Source organism: Amaranthus tricolor, chromosome 4 (genome assembly GCF_026212465.1).
Source record: "Amaranthus tricolor cultivar Red isolate AtriRed21 chromosome 4, ASM2621246v1, whole genome shotgun sequence".
Lineage (NCBI taxonomy): Eukaryota > Viridiplantae > Streptophyta > Magnoliopsida > Caryophyllales > Amaranthaceae > Amaranthus > Amaranthus tricolor.
Genome location: NC_080050.1, coordinates 26,095,092 through 26,110,139, shown reverse-complemented (window position 1 = coordinate 26,110,139; position 15,048 = coordinate 26,095,092). Strand labels below are relative to the sequence as shown.

General features: G+C 30.5%; 2 protein-coding genes and 1 non-coding gene across 3 annotated transcripts; 1 reads left to right on the top strand and 2 right to left on the bottom strand.

Annotated features, from left to right (window-relative positions):
- Positions 1–3,282: 3,282 nt before the first annotated feature.
- On the top strand, positions 3,283–8,248 carry LOC130810475 (probable glucan 1,3-beta-glucosidase A). Its single transcript, XM_057676551.1, has 7 exons — positions 3,283–3,565; positions 3,912–4,031; positions 4,522–4,878; positions 5,119–5,288; positions 5,390–5,545; positions 6,322–6,674; positions 7,688–8,248. The coding sequence occupies exons 1-7, from the start codon at positions 3,335–3,337 to the stop codon at positions 7,873–7,875; spliced, it is 1,575 nt and encodes a 524-aa protein (XP_057532534.1). The 5' UTR covers positions 3,283–3,334; the 3' UTR covers positions 7,876–8,248.
- On the bottom strand, positions 7,528–7,600 carry TRNAR-UCU (transfer RNA arginine (anticodon UCU)). The gene has a single exon. It is a non-coding gene; the product is annotated as a tRNA-Arg (tRNA).
- Positions 8,249–10,637: 2,389 nt separating the features above from the next.
- On the bottom strand, positions 10,638–12,893 carry LOC130810580 (uncharacterized). The gene is made up of 2 exons (XM_057676691.1): positions 12,800–12,893; positions 10,638–11,637 (listed from the first exon to the last, which is right to left on the bottom strand). The coding sequence occupies exons 1-2, from the start codon at positions 12,857–12,859 to the stop codon at positions 10,954–10,956; spliced, it is 744 nt and encodes a 247-aa protein (XP_057532674.1). The 5' UTR covers positions 12,860–12,893; the 3' UTR covers positions 10,638–10,953.
- Positions 12,894–15,048: the final 2,155 nt, after the last annotated feature.

The window sequence follows — 15,048 nt, the reverse complement described above, 5'->3', positions numbered from 1 at the left end:
ATAGTAAACAATGCACATGGGATTTATATTAAATTCTTGAGTAGAAGAACCAAATTGTTAAACTTTTTCTAGCTACATTTGGTAACTATAATAAATAGATTTCATCATTATCATACTCAGTGTATCTCATTCATAGAAAAATTATACGCAGAGTCTAAGGAGGGAAGAAAAACGACAATTCAAACTCATAAAGAAAACGCGGTCAAAGAGTCTCTCAACTCGAGAAAGATCAGGATAAGTTTCTACAACGAACTGGACTGAGTGAAGCTGAAGCTTACTAAGCAAGACTGCATCTTAACACACAAACATGACCCTTAAACATAAAAATAGCTAATCATCACCTTTTCATTTTGAAGGTTTATATAAGGTATAGATTTTTTATAGTAAAAAGTATGAGTTCAATTATCAACTAGTTCTTTGCTTTTGTTAGTCTATCACTTTTGGTTAAGTTGATTGCTTGATATGAAATCAGAAGCAAACGTAGTAGAAGGGTCACCAATTCGAATCTCATTCACCCTTCATTTTTATGTTAGAGTGTGTATATATATATATATATATATATATATATATATATATATATATATATATATATATATATATATATATATATTCTGGAGTCTCGACCATTAGCTTAAGCTTTCGGTTGACTTGATTACTTAATCTGATATCAGAAGTCAACATGACGACAAGGTTACGAATTCTAATTTCATCCACCCTTCATTCAAGTGGAATATTAGCATGATGTGTAAGGAGGACATTTGTTGCATCCACAATTCTAAACAAGATTTTCATGTGAAGAGGCAAGATAGAGTATATTATAAGATATCTTCTGGTTTGAACTATCAACTCTAGTCGATTGAAATTGTTTAATCAACTCATCTCATCAAATTTTTAATTTTTTGTATTTTTCAGAATGATGATTTTATTTATAAATTTAGAATTGACTCAAATTTAGTATTTGACAAAACAAAAATAATGTAATTCGGAATTTAGCCATCCACCATTATATAATAGGTAGATGAAATTAAGAATTTGAAAATAATTTTTATCATTTTTAAATTTTTCATTCATAATCTCATAATTAAAATCTAAAAATTAAAATGAAATAGGTGTGTTCTCACTGACAACCTTTTATATAAATTATAATTCAATCATATATCATACATCATTTTATATCTCAAAATAGTCATATAATTTGTACGTATTCCAAATATGGTGTACACTGTACATAGATGGAACGACTTATACAAAATACTCTATTTAAAAACAGCAAATAAATAAATAAAATCACAATAGGAGCTGTAGCAAGAATCTTCATATTATTAAATTTCCAAAATCCCTTCATCTAAAACTAGACTAGCAAACCTTCCCTTCAAGCTTGAATTTTGAAGTTTTGCTCATGGCCTTGAAAAAGATAAGATAAAATATCTAGAAAAGTACATTAGAATAGTGTAAGATATGTATCAACTATCAAGAAGTAATGACAAATGTTAGCTAGGATATGTAGAAGGGCAATATTATAGGACTTTTAAATCACAATTGGTCATCACCTTAAAGGTTCGATCCTAAGCTTTTTTTTTATTGCGGAGATTTTATACAAGAATTATAATAGAAAAATAGAAGTAGCGAAAATGTAGATGTTTCAATAGATGAGCGGACATACCTTAAGAAAAAGAATTCAAAACTGTTAGAGTATATAACGTATCCTGGGGCTTCAACCATCAGCTTAAGCTTTTGGTTGAGTTGGTTCCTTGACATGGTATCAGAAGCCAACGTTATAAGAGGTTACGAGTTCGAATCTTAACCACCCCTCATTAAAGTGGAATATACACTTGTAGCCTAATGGGTTCTCATGTGAAGGGGCATGTTAGAGTATGTAACATATCCTAGGGTCTCAACTATTAATTTAAGCTTTTTGTTGAGTTGGTTTCTTGACAAAAACAAAGATGTAGGAGTCGCAAATATTGAAAACAATATGAAAGAAAATCATTTAAGATTGTTGGGGCATGTGCAAAGACATATAAGATGATAAAAAGAAGAAACTCGGGGGTTTTAAAAAGAGGATAAGAAAGATCGAAAAGAATCAAGAATGTAGATTCTGTAGAAGTAGAAATTATACAAAGGATTTAAATTGAGATGGTGAATATAAAGAAGAATAATACAAGCATTAGGCCACTAGTACTGATCTATTAGTTCATAGAGTTGACCCCAAACTTTTGATATTAATATTTTAATATTATTGTCATTGCTTATTCCAAATTAAATATCTGAAATTCTTCATCCAAATAAAATTCTCTTAATTTGCCTTTCTAAAAAGTTTATGATTAGTTCATATAAAAAAATATGAAAAATTACTCAAAATAATTCAGTTTTTTACTGATTTTTCTATTTTTTATATTTGTAATAAAAGTAGTTTATTAAAAAAAGCAAAGCTAATGTTGTTCTGGTAGCAAATTTTTTTCATTCACTTTTAAAATAAGTGACCATGTCTCACAATATAAAAAAATTAATTTTCTCATTTTTTACTTAAATTCTTTAGCCTTATCACCGAAAAAAAGGATTATGGAAAAATGAGACTTTTTTTGCAATTATTCCAGACCGCAACCTAAGGCAGGAAACAGCTTTCCTTTGGTATGCAAGAGAAGAATGTTCAAATGATTAGAAAAAGTCAATAATCAAGACAAGTGCGCTCTGGCAACTGTAAACCATATTATTATATTACTTCCTCCGTTCCTTTTTATCTTCCATTTTGGGTTTTTTACACATATTAAGAAAGATAAAATCATTGGGTTGTAGTGGGTATTATTTTAATTAAATACTAGTGTGAAGTAATTATTGTATTGAAAGTATGAGGTTGTAGTAGGTATTATTTTAATTAAATAGTATTGTGAAGTAATGATTGTATTGAAAGTATGAGAGAGAGGTACATTAAAAGAAAAGGGGTGGTTTAAGAGGGTAAAAGTGGGATAAAATTTTTTTTAAAAATAGAAAGTATCCTAAAGTGGAATAACTTTTGAAACTACCCGTTATAGTAATGTGGAAGATCAAAAAAGAACGGAGGGAGTATTATTTTACAATAATCAGAACTCAACGATTTGATATTTATATAATATTGTAATCGAATTCATTTTAAAAATTAATGTGAATATAAAACTTATTTTTAAATCGAATCAAAATATTTAACTCAAAATCGATTTAATAACCCGAATAAACAATTGTGTCTATAATTCTCTCCAAAGCCAAAATCCCATACTTAGTGCATGCTCTATTTAAACCCAAAAAATGCTCATCATTTTTGAATATACCAAGAAATTCAAAGAGAAGAAAAAAAATAATGAAAGTAGAAACGAATAAAGTTGCAAAAACCCATTTAATATGTTCATTTTTAATTCTAATTTCTTGCTTACAAAGCTTGATTATAAGCTGTGAAGCTAGAAGGATTAAAAGACATCTTAGCTCAACTCCTGGTTTGAAAATGAAGGCAGTTAATCTTGGAGGATGGCTTGTAACTGAAGGATGGATTCATCCTTCTCTTTTTGATGGCATTCCTAATAATAACTTAACGGTTCGTTTTTATCCTTCTTTTTATGCTCTTTTATATTCATTGTTTTTGGTATATTTTATCTGTCTCTTTGAAATTATACCTTGTATAGTTAAAGAAATAAATTAAATACGAGCAGATAATTATAAATGAAAGTAAACATGGTATTGTTACGGGTTCAAATTTCAACCACCTCTCATTTAAAGTGGAATGTTTATCACCAAATATGAAAAGGGTCTGTGCTAAATTTACAATTTTAGCCTGATGGACTCTTGTGTTAGATCGGTGTATTCTCAACTATTAAATTGTCATTTGAAAATTGAAGGTTTTGTTTTGACTTAATATTACGTTACTATGTCAAATTACACAGGATGGAACACAAATACAGCTGAAATCAGTGACTATAGGCAAGTATGTTTGTGCTGAGAATGGTGGAGGAAGCATCTTAGTTGCTAACAGAACCTCTGCTTCTGGCTGGGAAACCTTCAGGGTATATTCATACATCTTCTAAACATCACTTTAAATTTCTATTTGTTCCTGTTGGGATGGTTTGTCCCATATCAATAAATCAAAGATGTTGTGCACATTGTGCACATTTTATAAGTGATTTGAGTTCTTCTTTAATTCCTTGGCTTATGAGGGTGGGTATTCTGTATTTTCCCGATTATATGCTATTAGAGACAAAAAGTAAAACCCAATTCAACAAAGTATCAGAGCCGATAGTTTGTGTTGGAATGCTTTGTCTCATATCGATGAATTAAATATGGAGTTCAGTGCACACTTTATAAGTCCTTAGTGTTCGTCTTTCTATTGTCATACGATTTTAGCATATCTCTTTGGCTTATGAAGAGTGTGCACTCTATATTTTCTCAATTATATTGCTGGTATTGATAATAAGCAACCCAATTTAACAGTTTCTAACTTTCATTACAAGGGCAATTTGATCTTCTATTACTCCTAACAATATATTCGGGTTGTAGTTATGGAGAATCAATGAAAACACCTTCAATTTCCGAGTGTTCAGCAATCAGTTTGCGGGACTGCAGGGTAATGGAGCCAACCCTGCAGTTGTTACAACAGCTAACAAACCAAGATCCTCAGAAACATTTCAGATTGTAAAGAACATTGATGATGAATCTCGTGTTCGAATTCGAGCTTCCAATGGCCTCTTTTTACAGGCAAAGACACAAGATTTGGTGACAGCAGATTATGCAGGAGATGGTGGATGGGGAGATGATAACCCATCTGTGTTTATTATGAATGCATTTGGAACCTTACACGGCGAATACCAAGTCACCAATGGCTATGGCCCCGAAAAAGCTCCACAAGTTATGAACGTAAGTTGCATAACTTGTTCAACTTAACGGGGTGTTTGGCAAAATAGCTAATGTTTCGTGAATTAGCTGGTTGAAACAGTTTATTGTTATGAATAAGTTGTTTTTGAACAAGTTGCTTATATAATTAGCTGGTCAAATCTACTATTGTAATTAGCTATCAGCCGTTTGCCAAACACTCCTAATAACTTTTCAGGTTGTAATTTGAAATATTTTTACCGAGATGCATATTAAACATATTAGGAGCACTGGAGTACGTTTATTGTTGAAGACGATTTCAAGTTCATGTCTCAGAATGGACTCAATGCTGTTAGGATTCCGGTAGGATGGTGGATTGCTAGTGACCCGAACCCCCCTAAGCCTTTCGTTGCAGGATCGTTGAAGGCGTTAGATAACGCCTTCTCTTGGGCACAGTACGTCTGTTTTAGTACATCTATATATTGTTATACAGGTTGCGGATTTTGCATTGTTACAAGGACTCATTTATCGGTTTTTGCATGCTTTTAACCTGCAGAAAATACGATATCAGGGTAATAATAGACCTACACGCAGCACCAGGGTCACAAAACGGGAATGAGCATAGTGCAACCAGAGATGGATCGCTCGAATGGGGAAAAACTGATGAAACTATACAACAGTCTGTTGCTACTATCGATTTCTTAGCTTCGAGGTACTATTTTTATCGGATCTAGAATCCACAACTCCTTTTGTGTCATGCACACTAGGTTAAACAACCCATTAAACTAAATGTTTAGGCAGATGATTGAGACTCCAACATGTGTTAATGTTATATACTCCATCTAAAGGTATTCGAAACAGATCCGAGATCCGATTTGACCCGACTTAAGATTTACAATTATGTAAAATCCAATTTGGACTTAAGATTCAATTTTGAATTGACCCGAAACCAACCTGATGGCTTGAATGAATACCTCTAAGTCTCAATCACACACTCCATGTTGGAAATACTTCACATGTAAGACAAGATCCCACATCGATAAAATAGTGGGGTGTGGACTTGCATATATAATGGGTGAGCTAATCCTCCTACTATTTGGGAAACAATGAACCTCACCAAGTGTATGTGCAAGTCAACGCTCATCCCCGTGGGTTTGTGGGTTTGAGCCTACTGGTGTCCCGTGTCCATACGAGTGGGTCCCGGTGAGATTATGTGATGAATTGTCACGGCCTAATACTCCACACATAAAAGCCCTTCCATCTAGTAGTGTTGATGCAACTCAAATCCCTAGTAACTTGGTCCTGATAATTCCTCTTGAAAGAAGGATAGTTGATAATTGATCAATGGACTCTGATACCATATTACAAAACCACACTGTAGATTTCAACTAGGTAATCATGCATCCCCAAACCCAAAACACATCAAGTCATCCTAAAACATGATCTAATCATAGTAAGTGCACTAAAACAAGTGATGTTTGAATGCAGGTACGCGAGACACCCTAAATTGTACGCGATAGAGCTGATCAACGAGCCAGTATCCTGGGGTGTAGCCTTGGACACCCTGAACAAATACTACCAATTAGGATATGATGCAGTGCGCAAGTACTCATCAAACGTATCTGTTATACTGTCGAATCGCTTAGGAATTGAGGATTCGAAGGAATTGTTTCCTCTGGCTAGCGGAATGCAATCGGTTGTAGTCGATGTTCATTATTACAATCTCTTCGAAACCAAATTCAATGACTTAAGTGTCCAACAAAACATCGACTTCATCAACAACAATAGATCATCGGATTTGAGTACAATTACTACCTCCAATGGCCCCCTTACTTTTGTTGGTAAGTACCAATTCTTTAATCAAAAGCTTGCCATCCTCTTATGAAGTTCTGAACTATCTTTACCTAATCTGCACATAATTATGGTAGGAATCAGACTATTGTATGGTTTGGGATTACCTGTCCCTCAGGCCCCAAAGGGTTGTTTTGGGTATGTGTAAGATACCTGATCGCATATAGCACTTAAATTAAGAGATATCACATATTAGTTTATGTAAGTTTGCATTATTACTATTAGAAAAAACTTTATTTGTCACTGTTTGTTTGGCCTTTTTTTGCTGCAGTTTTTACCACACACTTGAAATAACAACATATACCATATATTTTATACTTCGATTTAAAATCGTTAGGAGAAAATACATGATTTACTGTGGTTCTATAAGAATCACAATATATAGTCCCTTTTAAAAACATTACTAAATGATTATAATATCATAATTAGTACCACATATTTACATAATAATACTTTATCATTGATTTACATCCTTGATTTTTAATACTTTATCATTGATTTATCATTCATATTATAGTTGATAATTCATTTTCATTGTTTAATATGCCATCATGGACGTTCTCACCTAATAATTAACAAGCCGTTAAATAAAGCTAACATTTCAAATTATATCTAGCTATATATAATAATGCTAAATCCTTAATCCCAAACATTTCGAATTCATCGGCTAAACAAACCAATAAATTATTTTCAATGATAATCTACATGTATTCTTTTTGTCCATTTATTTTGATTGTTAATATAGATAAAAAAATAATTATCGTAGATATAACACCTATCACCAACATCATACCTAATATATTCCGCTCATAAAAAACAATAATAAAAATGTAAGAAAAACAACACACTCGGTGGGACTCGAACCCACAATCCTTTGATTAGAAGTCAAATGCCTTATCCATTAGGCCACGAGTGCTAGTTTAGATCTTACGCCTAGAATGTGATAAATTATAAAGTATCAATGAAAGTAAACAAGTAGTTTTGTTTGTTTAATGTAAAACAGGAGAATGGGTGGCTGAGTGGCAAGTTAGTGGAGCAACAAAGCAGGATTTCCAGAATTTTGCTAATGCGCAACTACAAGTATATGGGCAAGCAACCTTTGGATGGGCTTATTGGACATTTAAGAATGTCAAAAAACATTGGAGTCTACAATGGATGATTCAAAATGGTTACATCACCCTTACAAATTGATAATACTTGTATGTCCCATTGAGATCGTAGCATTATGTAAATTTATGTAAGAGCTTTTAAGAGTAAATGTTGCAATTCTAATGAAACGGAGAGAGTAATGTTAAAGCCCACATCTTATTGTTTTTACTATGTGTCAAGTGTATTGAATAAATATTAGAATTTAGGATAGTGATTTCCCCCAAACATTATCCATTACTTCAAAGACCAATATATCAGTTGATTGGATGAAATTAAATCAACTAAAATTTTCTTGAAGAAATCATTGGTTTTTAATATTAATAATATAATATTAAAGGTGACTTTTACTTATCCGGAGTTTGTGATTGAATGTATATGGAAAATATTTTATGTAAAAATAAAAGCTTTGTTTTCGATGGACACTTGATAGCAATTACAAAACCTAATGTGTAATTGTTTGTGAGTGAAAGCTTGAAATTTGATAAATATTGAGTAAAAGAAGATAGTGAAAAAAATATAAAGATTTCTAATAAGTTCACGCACCACTAGCTATGTGTTCCATCTACTAAAGTCCATTACTCATAGCCAGTATGATATTTACAAACCAAATTTCAAATCCCATAAATTTCATACTAGTAGTTAAGAACCCTAATTGGAAAAATGACTATAACCGATGAACCTAAACCTTAAATGTCAATAATCTTCGCTCTTTGCGCATTTTTTAGCATAAAGTCGCCTTATAGGTGATTAAAGATGTGCATTTTCCCCATTTCTACATTTTCCTAATTCAAGATATCATTTTCTCTTTTTCTTAATCATTGTCTTGACTTCCTCAGTCCATTAATTGGTATCCTTCTTTATTATGATGGTAATTTCTGATCATCCTAAAAGCTCCTTTGCTATTCGGGTGATCCAATGTTTCATCTTTGCCCATGTATCCTCCGCATCCAACATCATCTCCCATTCAACCTCATTAACAACTTTATCAGCAAAAGTTTTAGCATTATTGTCTCTTAATCTCAAACATCTAATCCTACGTTCTTTATTGGCTTTCTTTACCTAATCCTGCGACTTACCCCTACATACCTTTTGAAATCTCATTCAATATAGAGCTTCTCATTTTTTTGGTATGTTTTTCACTATATCATTGAGATCCCCCAAAATTTCCTCTTGATTGAATCCACTATTCCCACTTGCAGTGCATATGCACTTATACTGATCAAAGTATCTTTACCATTTACAATTTGGAAAAATTACCAAGAATAACACAACATTTTACTTATTTTCCTACAATAATACCAACTTTTGATTTAATCATAATATACCTAACATGTTAAAAATCAAACTAAAGGAGATTATATGACAAAAAAATTTTGTAAATTAGTTAATAAACTCAAGTTGGTATTATTAGAGGAAAAAGAACCCTAAATTGGTATTATTCATGGTTAATTAAAAGTTGGTATTATTGAAGGAAAATTAACGTAAGATTGTATTATTCACGATAATTTTTCCTTTACAATTTTCACTCTTATAATCCTATCGTTCAATCTGCATATATATACCTCTACTACATCTGTAACACCCCGACCCCTCGGACCGTTGGTGACTATTTATGGAGACTGTAGACTAGCCCCACAAACCAACACAAGTCTTTCCAACGCACTTTTACTTCACTCATATGCGCCCGAGAAAACTTTCCAGGAGGTCACCCATACTAAGATTGCTCTACCCCAAGCACGCTTGACTGTGGAGTTCTTAGCAAATGGGCTCCCATGAAAAGAAGAAGCACCTTGTTGATATGAGTAGTCTATCAATCTTTTTTCAAGCTAAATCTGGGGTATTACACTCACCCCCACTTAGGAATACAACGTCCTCATTGGACCGTAATTTCAAGATCTTTTTCCCCGCTAGGTGCACTGAACACAATCAGCCACTGTCGCAGTAGTCTATCAATCCTTTTTCAAGCTAAATCTGGAATATTACAATATCCTTAGTTGTTCTTTCATCATAACATTCCAACTCCATTTAAATTTCTATCATGTCTAAGCACCATAATTTATATTCTTAGTTTTTCCCTATTATCGTTTTGGCTCTATGTCTAACTCATATCATCTCTTATAGAAATAACTTCCACTTGTTTATTTTTAAATGACAACCTAGTAAAAATAACTTCCACTTGCTCATTTGACACCACGCTCGGAACCAGTCAGACTGAGAATCATTGTGTTTTATTTTATTCTCATTATTACATACCTTTTAATTTTTTAACCCAAAGCAGTATGTGAGGAAAAATATTGTGATAACAAAAGTTCATAAAACAACTTAAAGTAGTATTCGAAATAATATAATTAAATTTCTTAATTGTGTTTCAAATCTGATATTTCAAGATTATAGCATTGAAGAATCAGTTATTAAAGATCAAAAAGTTAAGTTCTTATAAATTTTGTAAACTTTATATTTATTTTATACATAGTATCTCGATTTTTTTATAAAAAACTTATCAAATACTATTTCCAACATCTCTTAAAGTTAGCATTGTTACGATCATTAAAGCTAGCATTGTTATATCATTTGCCAACTAATTCGAATTTTCAATGTACTTTTCGATCAAGTATAATGTTCATTAATGGTATTATTAATGTTTATTTAAAAAAATTTCATGTAAGGCATCAACAATAGCATGAAAGTTGTAAAATAACAGAAAGGAACATTATTTGTGGACAATCACGTTCAACCAAATAAAAAGTTAGTATCATTATTTTCTTAAATTTCTTAATTTTTATGTACAATTTCAGTGTAGTAGTAGAGTACATAACACTTAAAGTTACATTATTACCCATATATAAACTGTTTAAGTTACATTATTACCTGTATATAAACTATCTAAGTTACATTATTATTCGTATGTAAATTGTCTCATATCGAAGAAAAAGAAAAATATATCATTTTATAAACTTAAGGAGTAACTCATCCTACTCAAAATTGATTTTAGTAATGAACCTCCTTTAAATTTATATGTGACTCAATCTTCAACTCCTTGTTTGAATTGTAAAGACCCATTTTCTAAATTCTAAAATTAGGAAAACTAGATAGCTAGAAGCATACTACATGCATATATGATCATTCATCAAATGTAACCAAAAACCTATTATGTCTTCTCCTTCTTTGACATTTACCCATCAAAGATTTAATCTTGATAATAACTTGAAACCCAATAGAAGTCGATGCTCCTAAAGGCAAAGTTGTAACACAAGATTTAATGCCTCTTTTACCCTTCAAAACTTGATCAACAACAAAAACACCATCTTCTCTATTCAAAACATTAGTAGCAACAATTATAGCTCCTTTTGGATTAAGATCAAGTTTCTCAAACACTAATCTCATTTGATCATGATCTAAATTTGAGCAATCTATAACAACAAAATCCGCGTTTCTAATATCATTCATTACTTCAAATGGATCCCCAACTCTTAATTCAGTAGGTTGCCGTCTTTCATCCGTCACCGAAGTCTGATCATAGATTCTAGGAACGGGATACACTGGATATGATGACGATGAAGAATCGAGATTAGGGCGAATTGAGATTAGTTTGCCATTAGTTTGATTAGCAGCTATGGTTAGGGCAAGTGTTATGGGAGTAATAGTATTATTAGTGTGTTGTTTGGAAGTGGAAATGTCAAGTATAAGTCTTGATTGATTTCCTGCTGCTAATGCTGATAGTAACTCACTTCCTTGTGGTTCAATTACTTTGCTTCCATCTATCCCATGTTTTTGTTCTTCATCATGCATCTTATTCACCTTACACTGCAACAAATTAAATAATTATATCAATATATAAATTAATAGGATTATTGTTACATAATTGAGTATATATATAACACATGCTGAGGTGTCAACTATATATTAGCTTTAGTTCATAAAAAAATTATTAAAAATAATCTAACCTTTCACTTATCCACTATAAATAATCTTACGTATTAACTATTTTTAATAATCTCATCTTTATTATCTTTATTATGTATTTGCTCTCGATATACTCGATGCGGGTTGTGGTGGTTCACTCATTCAGAGGTAGAGTTGTGTATATTTGAGTATTTTATAATTTTTTTTGAATCTCTAATAATATTATTTATGTAATTATATGGATGATGTGAATTAAAAAATAACCTTATTATTTTGAAAATGATTAAGGTTATCTATAGTTTGAAACATTAGTGAGATTGAGATAATAAGATATCATTGATGAGTGATCCTACATACTAATAATACTATAACATCATGTAAGCCAAATGTTCAAAAAACTAGCTAACTTACACCAAATACCATGACTCAAATGATACTTCTATTAAACAGGTGTTACTTGAGCTCTAATTAATTTTTCAGAATTTTAAGAATAAAATTGTACATAATATCTTTGTGATAAAAAAAAATAAAAAAGTAACTCAGAAAAATAATTTATAACTTTACGTAAATAAATAAGTATATAAATGAATAATATATAAGTTATTTTACTATAAGAACTATAAGTAACATAATTTAGAAAAAAGGAACAATTAGCAAAATTAATTCTTATAATACATGGACACACAAAGCAAAAATTGTTAAATAACTAATCTTTTAATTTAAGTTTGCTGATCAAATACTCCTACAAACTCTAGTTACACTAAGAATTCTAAATTACAATAATGGTTAAAAACTTATTCTTTCACTTTGTCATAAGAATTTGATTCTTATTAATAGCTTATAGAAGTATTAAGTCCTATCGTATGATGATGATTATGGAGGTTCTAACGGTAACCTTAATATTAATTTACGTGGTATATGTTGAATATTTAATAATAAAAAATTATTAGAAAAATATCATAATTTTTAAAATTTACATAGATTTTTCTTTTAAATAATAATTTGTAAGGGACAAAAGAAATAAAAGAGCAAAACTAGTAAAAAGGGAAAAATAAATACATACCATATGAAGAGTTTGCAAGTAAGCATTCATTGCATTTTGAGGAGACCATTCCATGTCCATTATTATTTTAATTTGATTTTGTAGTATGTATAAATGTGTCTGCAATTGCCAATACAATGAAATATTCCCAATTTATAGGTCTATTTTTGCATTGAAAATATAAATTAGAATAAGTCAATGACTAAGCTGTAAGCATTTAACACTTGGCAACCCAGAATGGGCAATTGTGTATGGAGCCCATAGTCGTGGCATTTAGAGAGCTTTTTCATGTGATCTGTCTTAGACGAACGTATCACCTCTTTTTCATTTATTAGGAGGGATTTTTTTTATTTAAATACTAAATAAATATCTTTGAAGGACACTTGTCATGTTTTTATAGCATGTCGAAGGACACGTGGAGGTAGAGACAAACCTATGCCTAGTCAATAATGTTACTGCATAATATCTATGTATACAATCATATACTTAAAGATATTAATATATGTGTTGGTTAAGCTGGTATGAGCTTTGATGTGTGATAATATTAATTTGGATTCAAATCTTATTAAGTACTTTTTTTAAAATGTTATTTGCATCATTTAATTTTGTTATAGATTCGTCCTGCATAGATATTGTGGATAACCAGATTAGTCTTAGTTCAATTTTGGATACTTATTGGTAGCTCAATTTGGATCACCCTAGTCCCTAGCTAGCTTGGATGTGGGAATTGTGTGAGATGGTCATACGTGGGTTGAATAACTCAGTCAATACAATTATTAATATATGAGATTTTTTATTTTGAGTTAGGTCATCACATTGAGAGATGGTCTCTTAATCACAAGAGTAATTCTTAATTATTAATTTGTAGGTTTAATTTATAGTTTGTACCATCTAGCAAAAATATTCCATTAGTCTAATTTTAAGGGATTTCGATAAAACGTTGTTTTAGATCGAAAGATATGATATCTATAATTATAATCTTTCGTTATTGAAGAGATTGTTTTCAAGTGATTGTAAAAATCATTTGAAAGTTCGTATAATTAAAAATTTTATATAATTTAATAAGTTAAATATTATAAACCAATAATTAATTTAGTATCAAAAAAATCAGAATGATGAAAATTTAGTTCTCCACAATCAAGATTTTAAAAGGTTAGTTTTCACTATATTTAATTTGATACGGATTTTTTTTTTGTGATACTAACATCAATTAAACTATTTATATAAAACAATATATTTTGAGTTTTGGGTATTTTTTTTTATAAAAAGTTTCATACATCTATGAAGAAAGTGAAACTTTTTATACTTTAAAATTTAAGTCACTTTAAAGTTTTACCATTCCGAAGTCGACCACACCAAACTTATTTTGGCTCGTTGCAAATGAAGTGTGCTTCAGTTACAAACCCACCATTCAGTCATAACCAAATTATTGACATGAATATTACTTTTTTTATACAAGTCAATTTAATCCAATTTAATTATCTTATTTTAACTTTATTTAGAAAAACACAGCCTTACTAAATCCTAATTGATGACACTATTTCTATTAGGTTGGTCTACATATATTTAATCTATTATAACTAATCACTTAAAATTTTAAAGTGGTTACTTAGAAAATTAGACTTATTATATAGACATGTCTCATGATAAAATCATTTTATACAAGACAAACTGAATATTCTTTAGATCCTACATAAGATATAGCCATTGAATAATCTAATTCCTAAATTAAACATATCATATTTAATTACATAGCTTACCCACTTAAGATGGGAATCTTTAGGGATCTTCAAAACATTCTTTCATGTATTTGTCATATTTCCATTATTTGAATAATAATAATATCTCCTCTTACATGTGTAATTATAATAGTATCATGTGTGATTGAAAGTAAGGCAACTAGACAAGCAATATTTTATAAATAAATATATTGCAAATTAGTTAGTTAGTTAGTTAGTTAGGTTTAGGTCCATTCTTATTCTTATTTAATCGTGTACGCATGAAAGTTTGGAACTAAGAACTGTCTAATTACGTCTTTCCTCATAATGTATAGGATGAAAGTTTTTTGTTTTCGTCCTTATAATAAGAGTTTAATTTTCATCGCATACAAAAAGGATTAATACTCTCTTTCCTTTACCTCTAAAAATCTTTGGAATCAAAAAAATATATTTTTGAGGAAGTTCAAATTGATGCTAGAATATGAGGCAGCACAACTAATGATTTTTCAATTACAAATAGTCTAAACTATGATTATTGTTTGAGTTCTTATC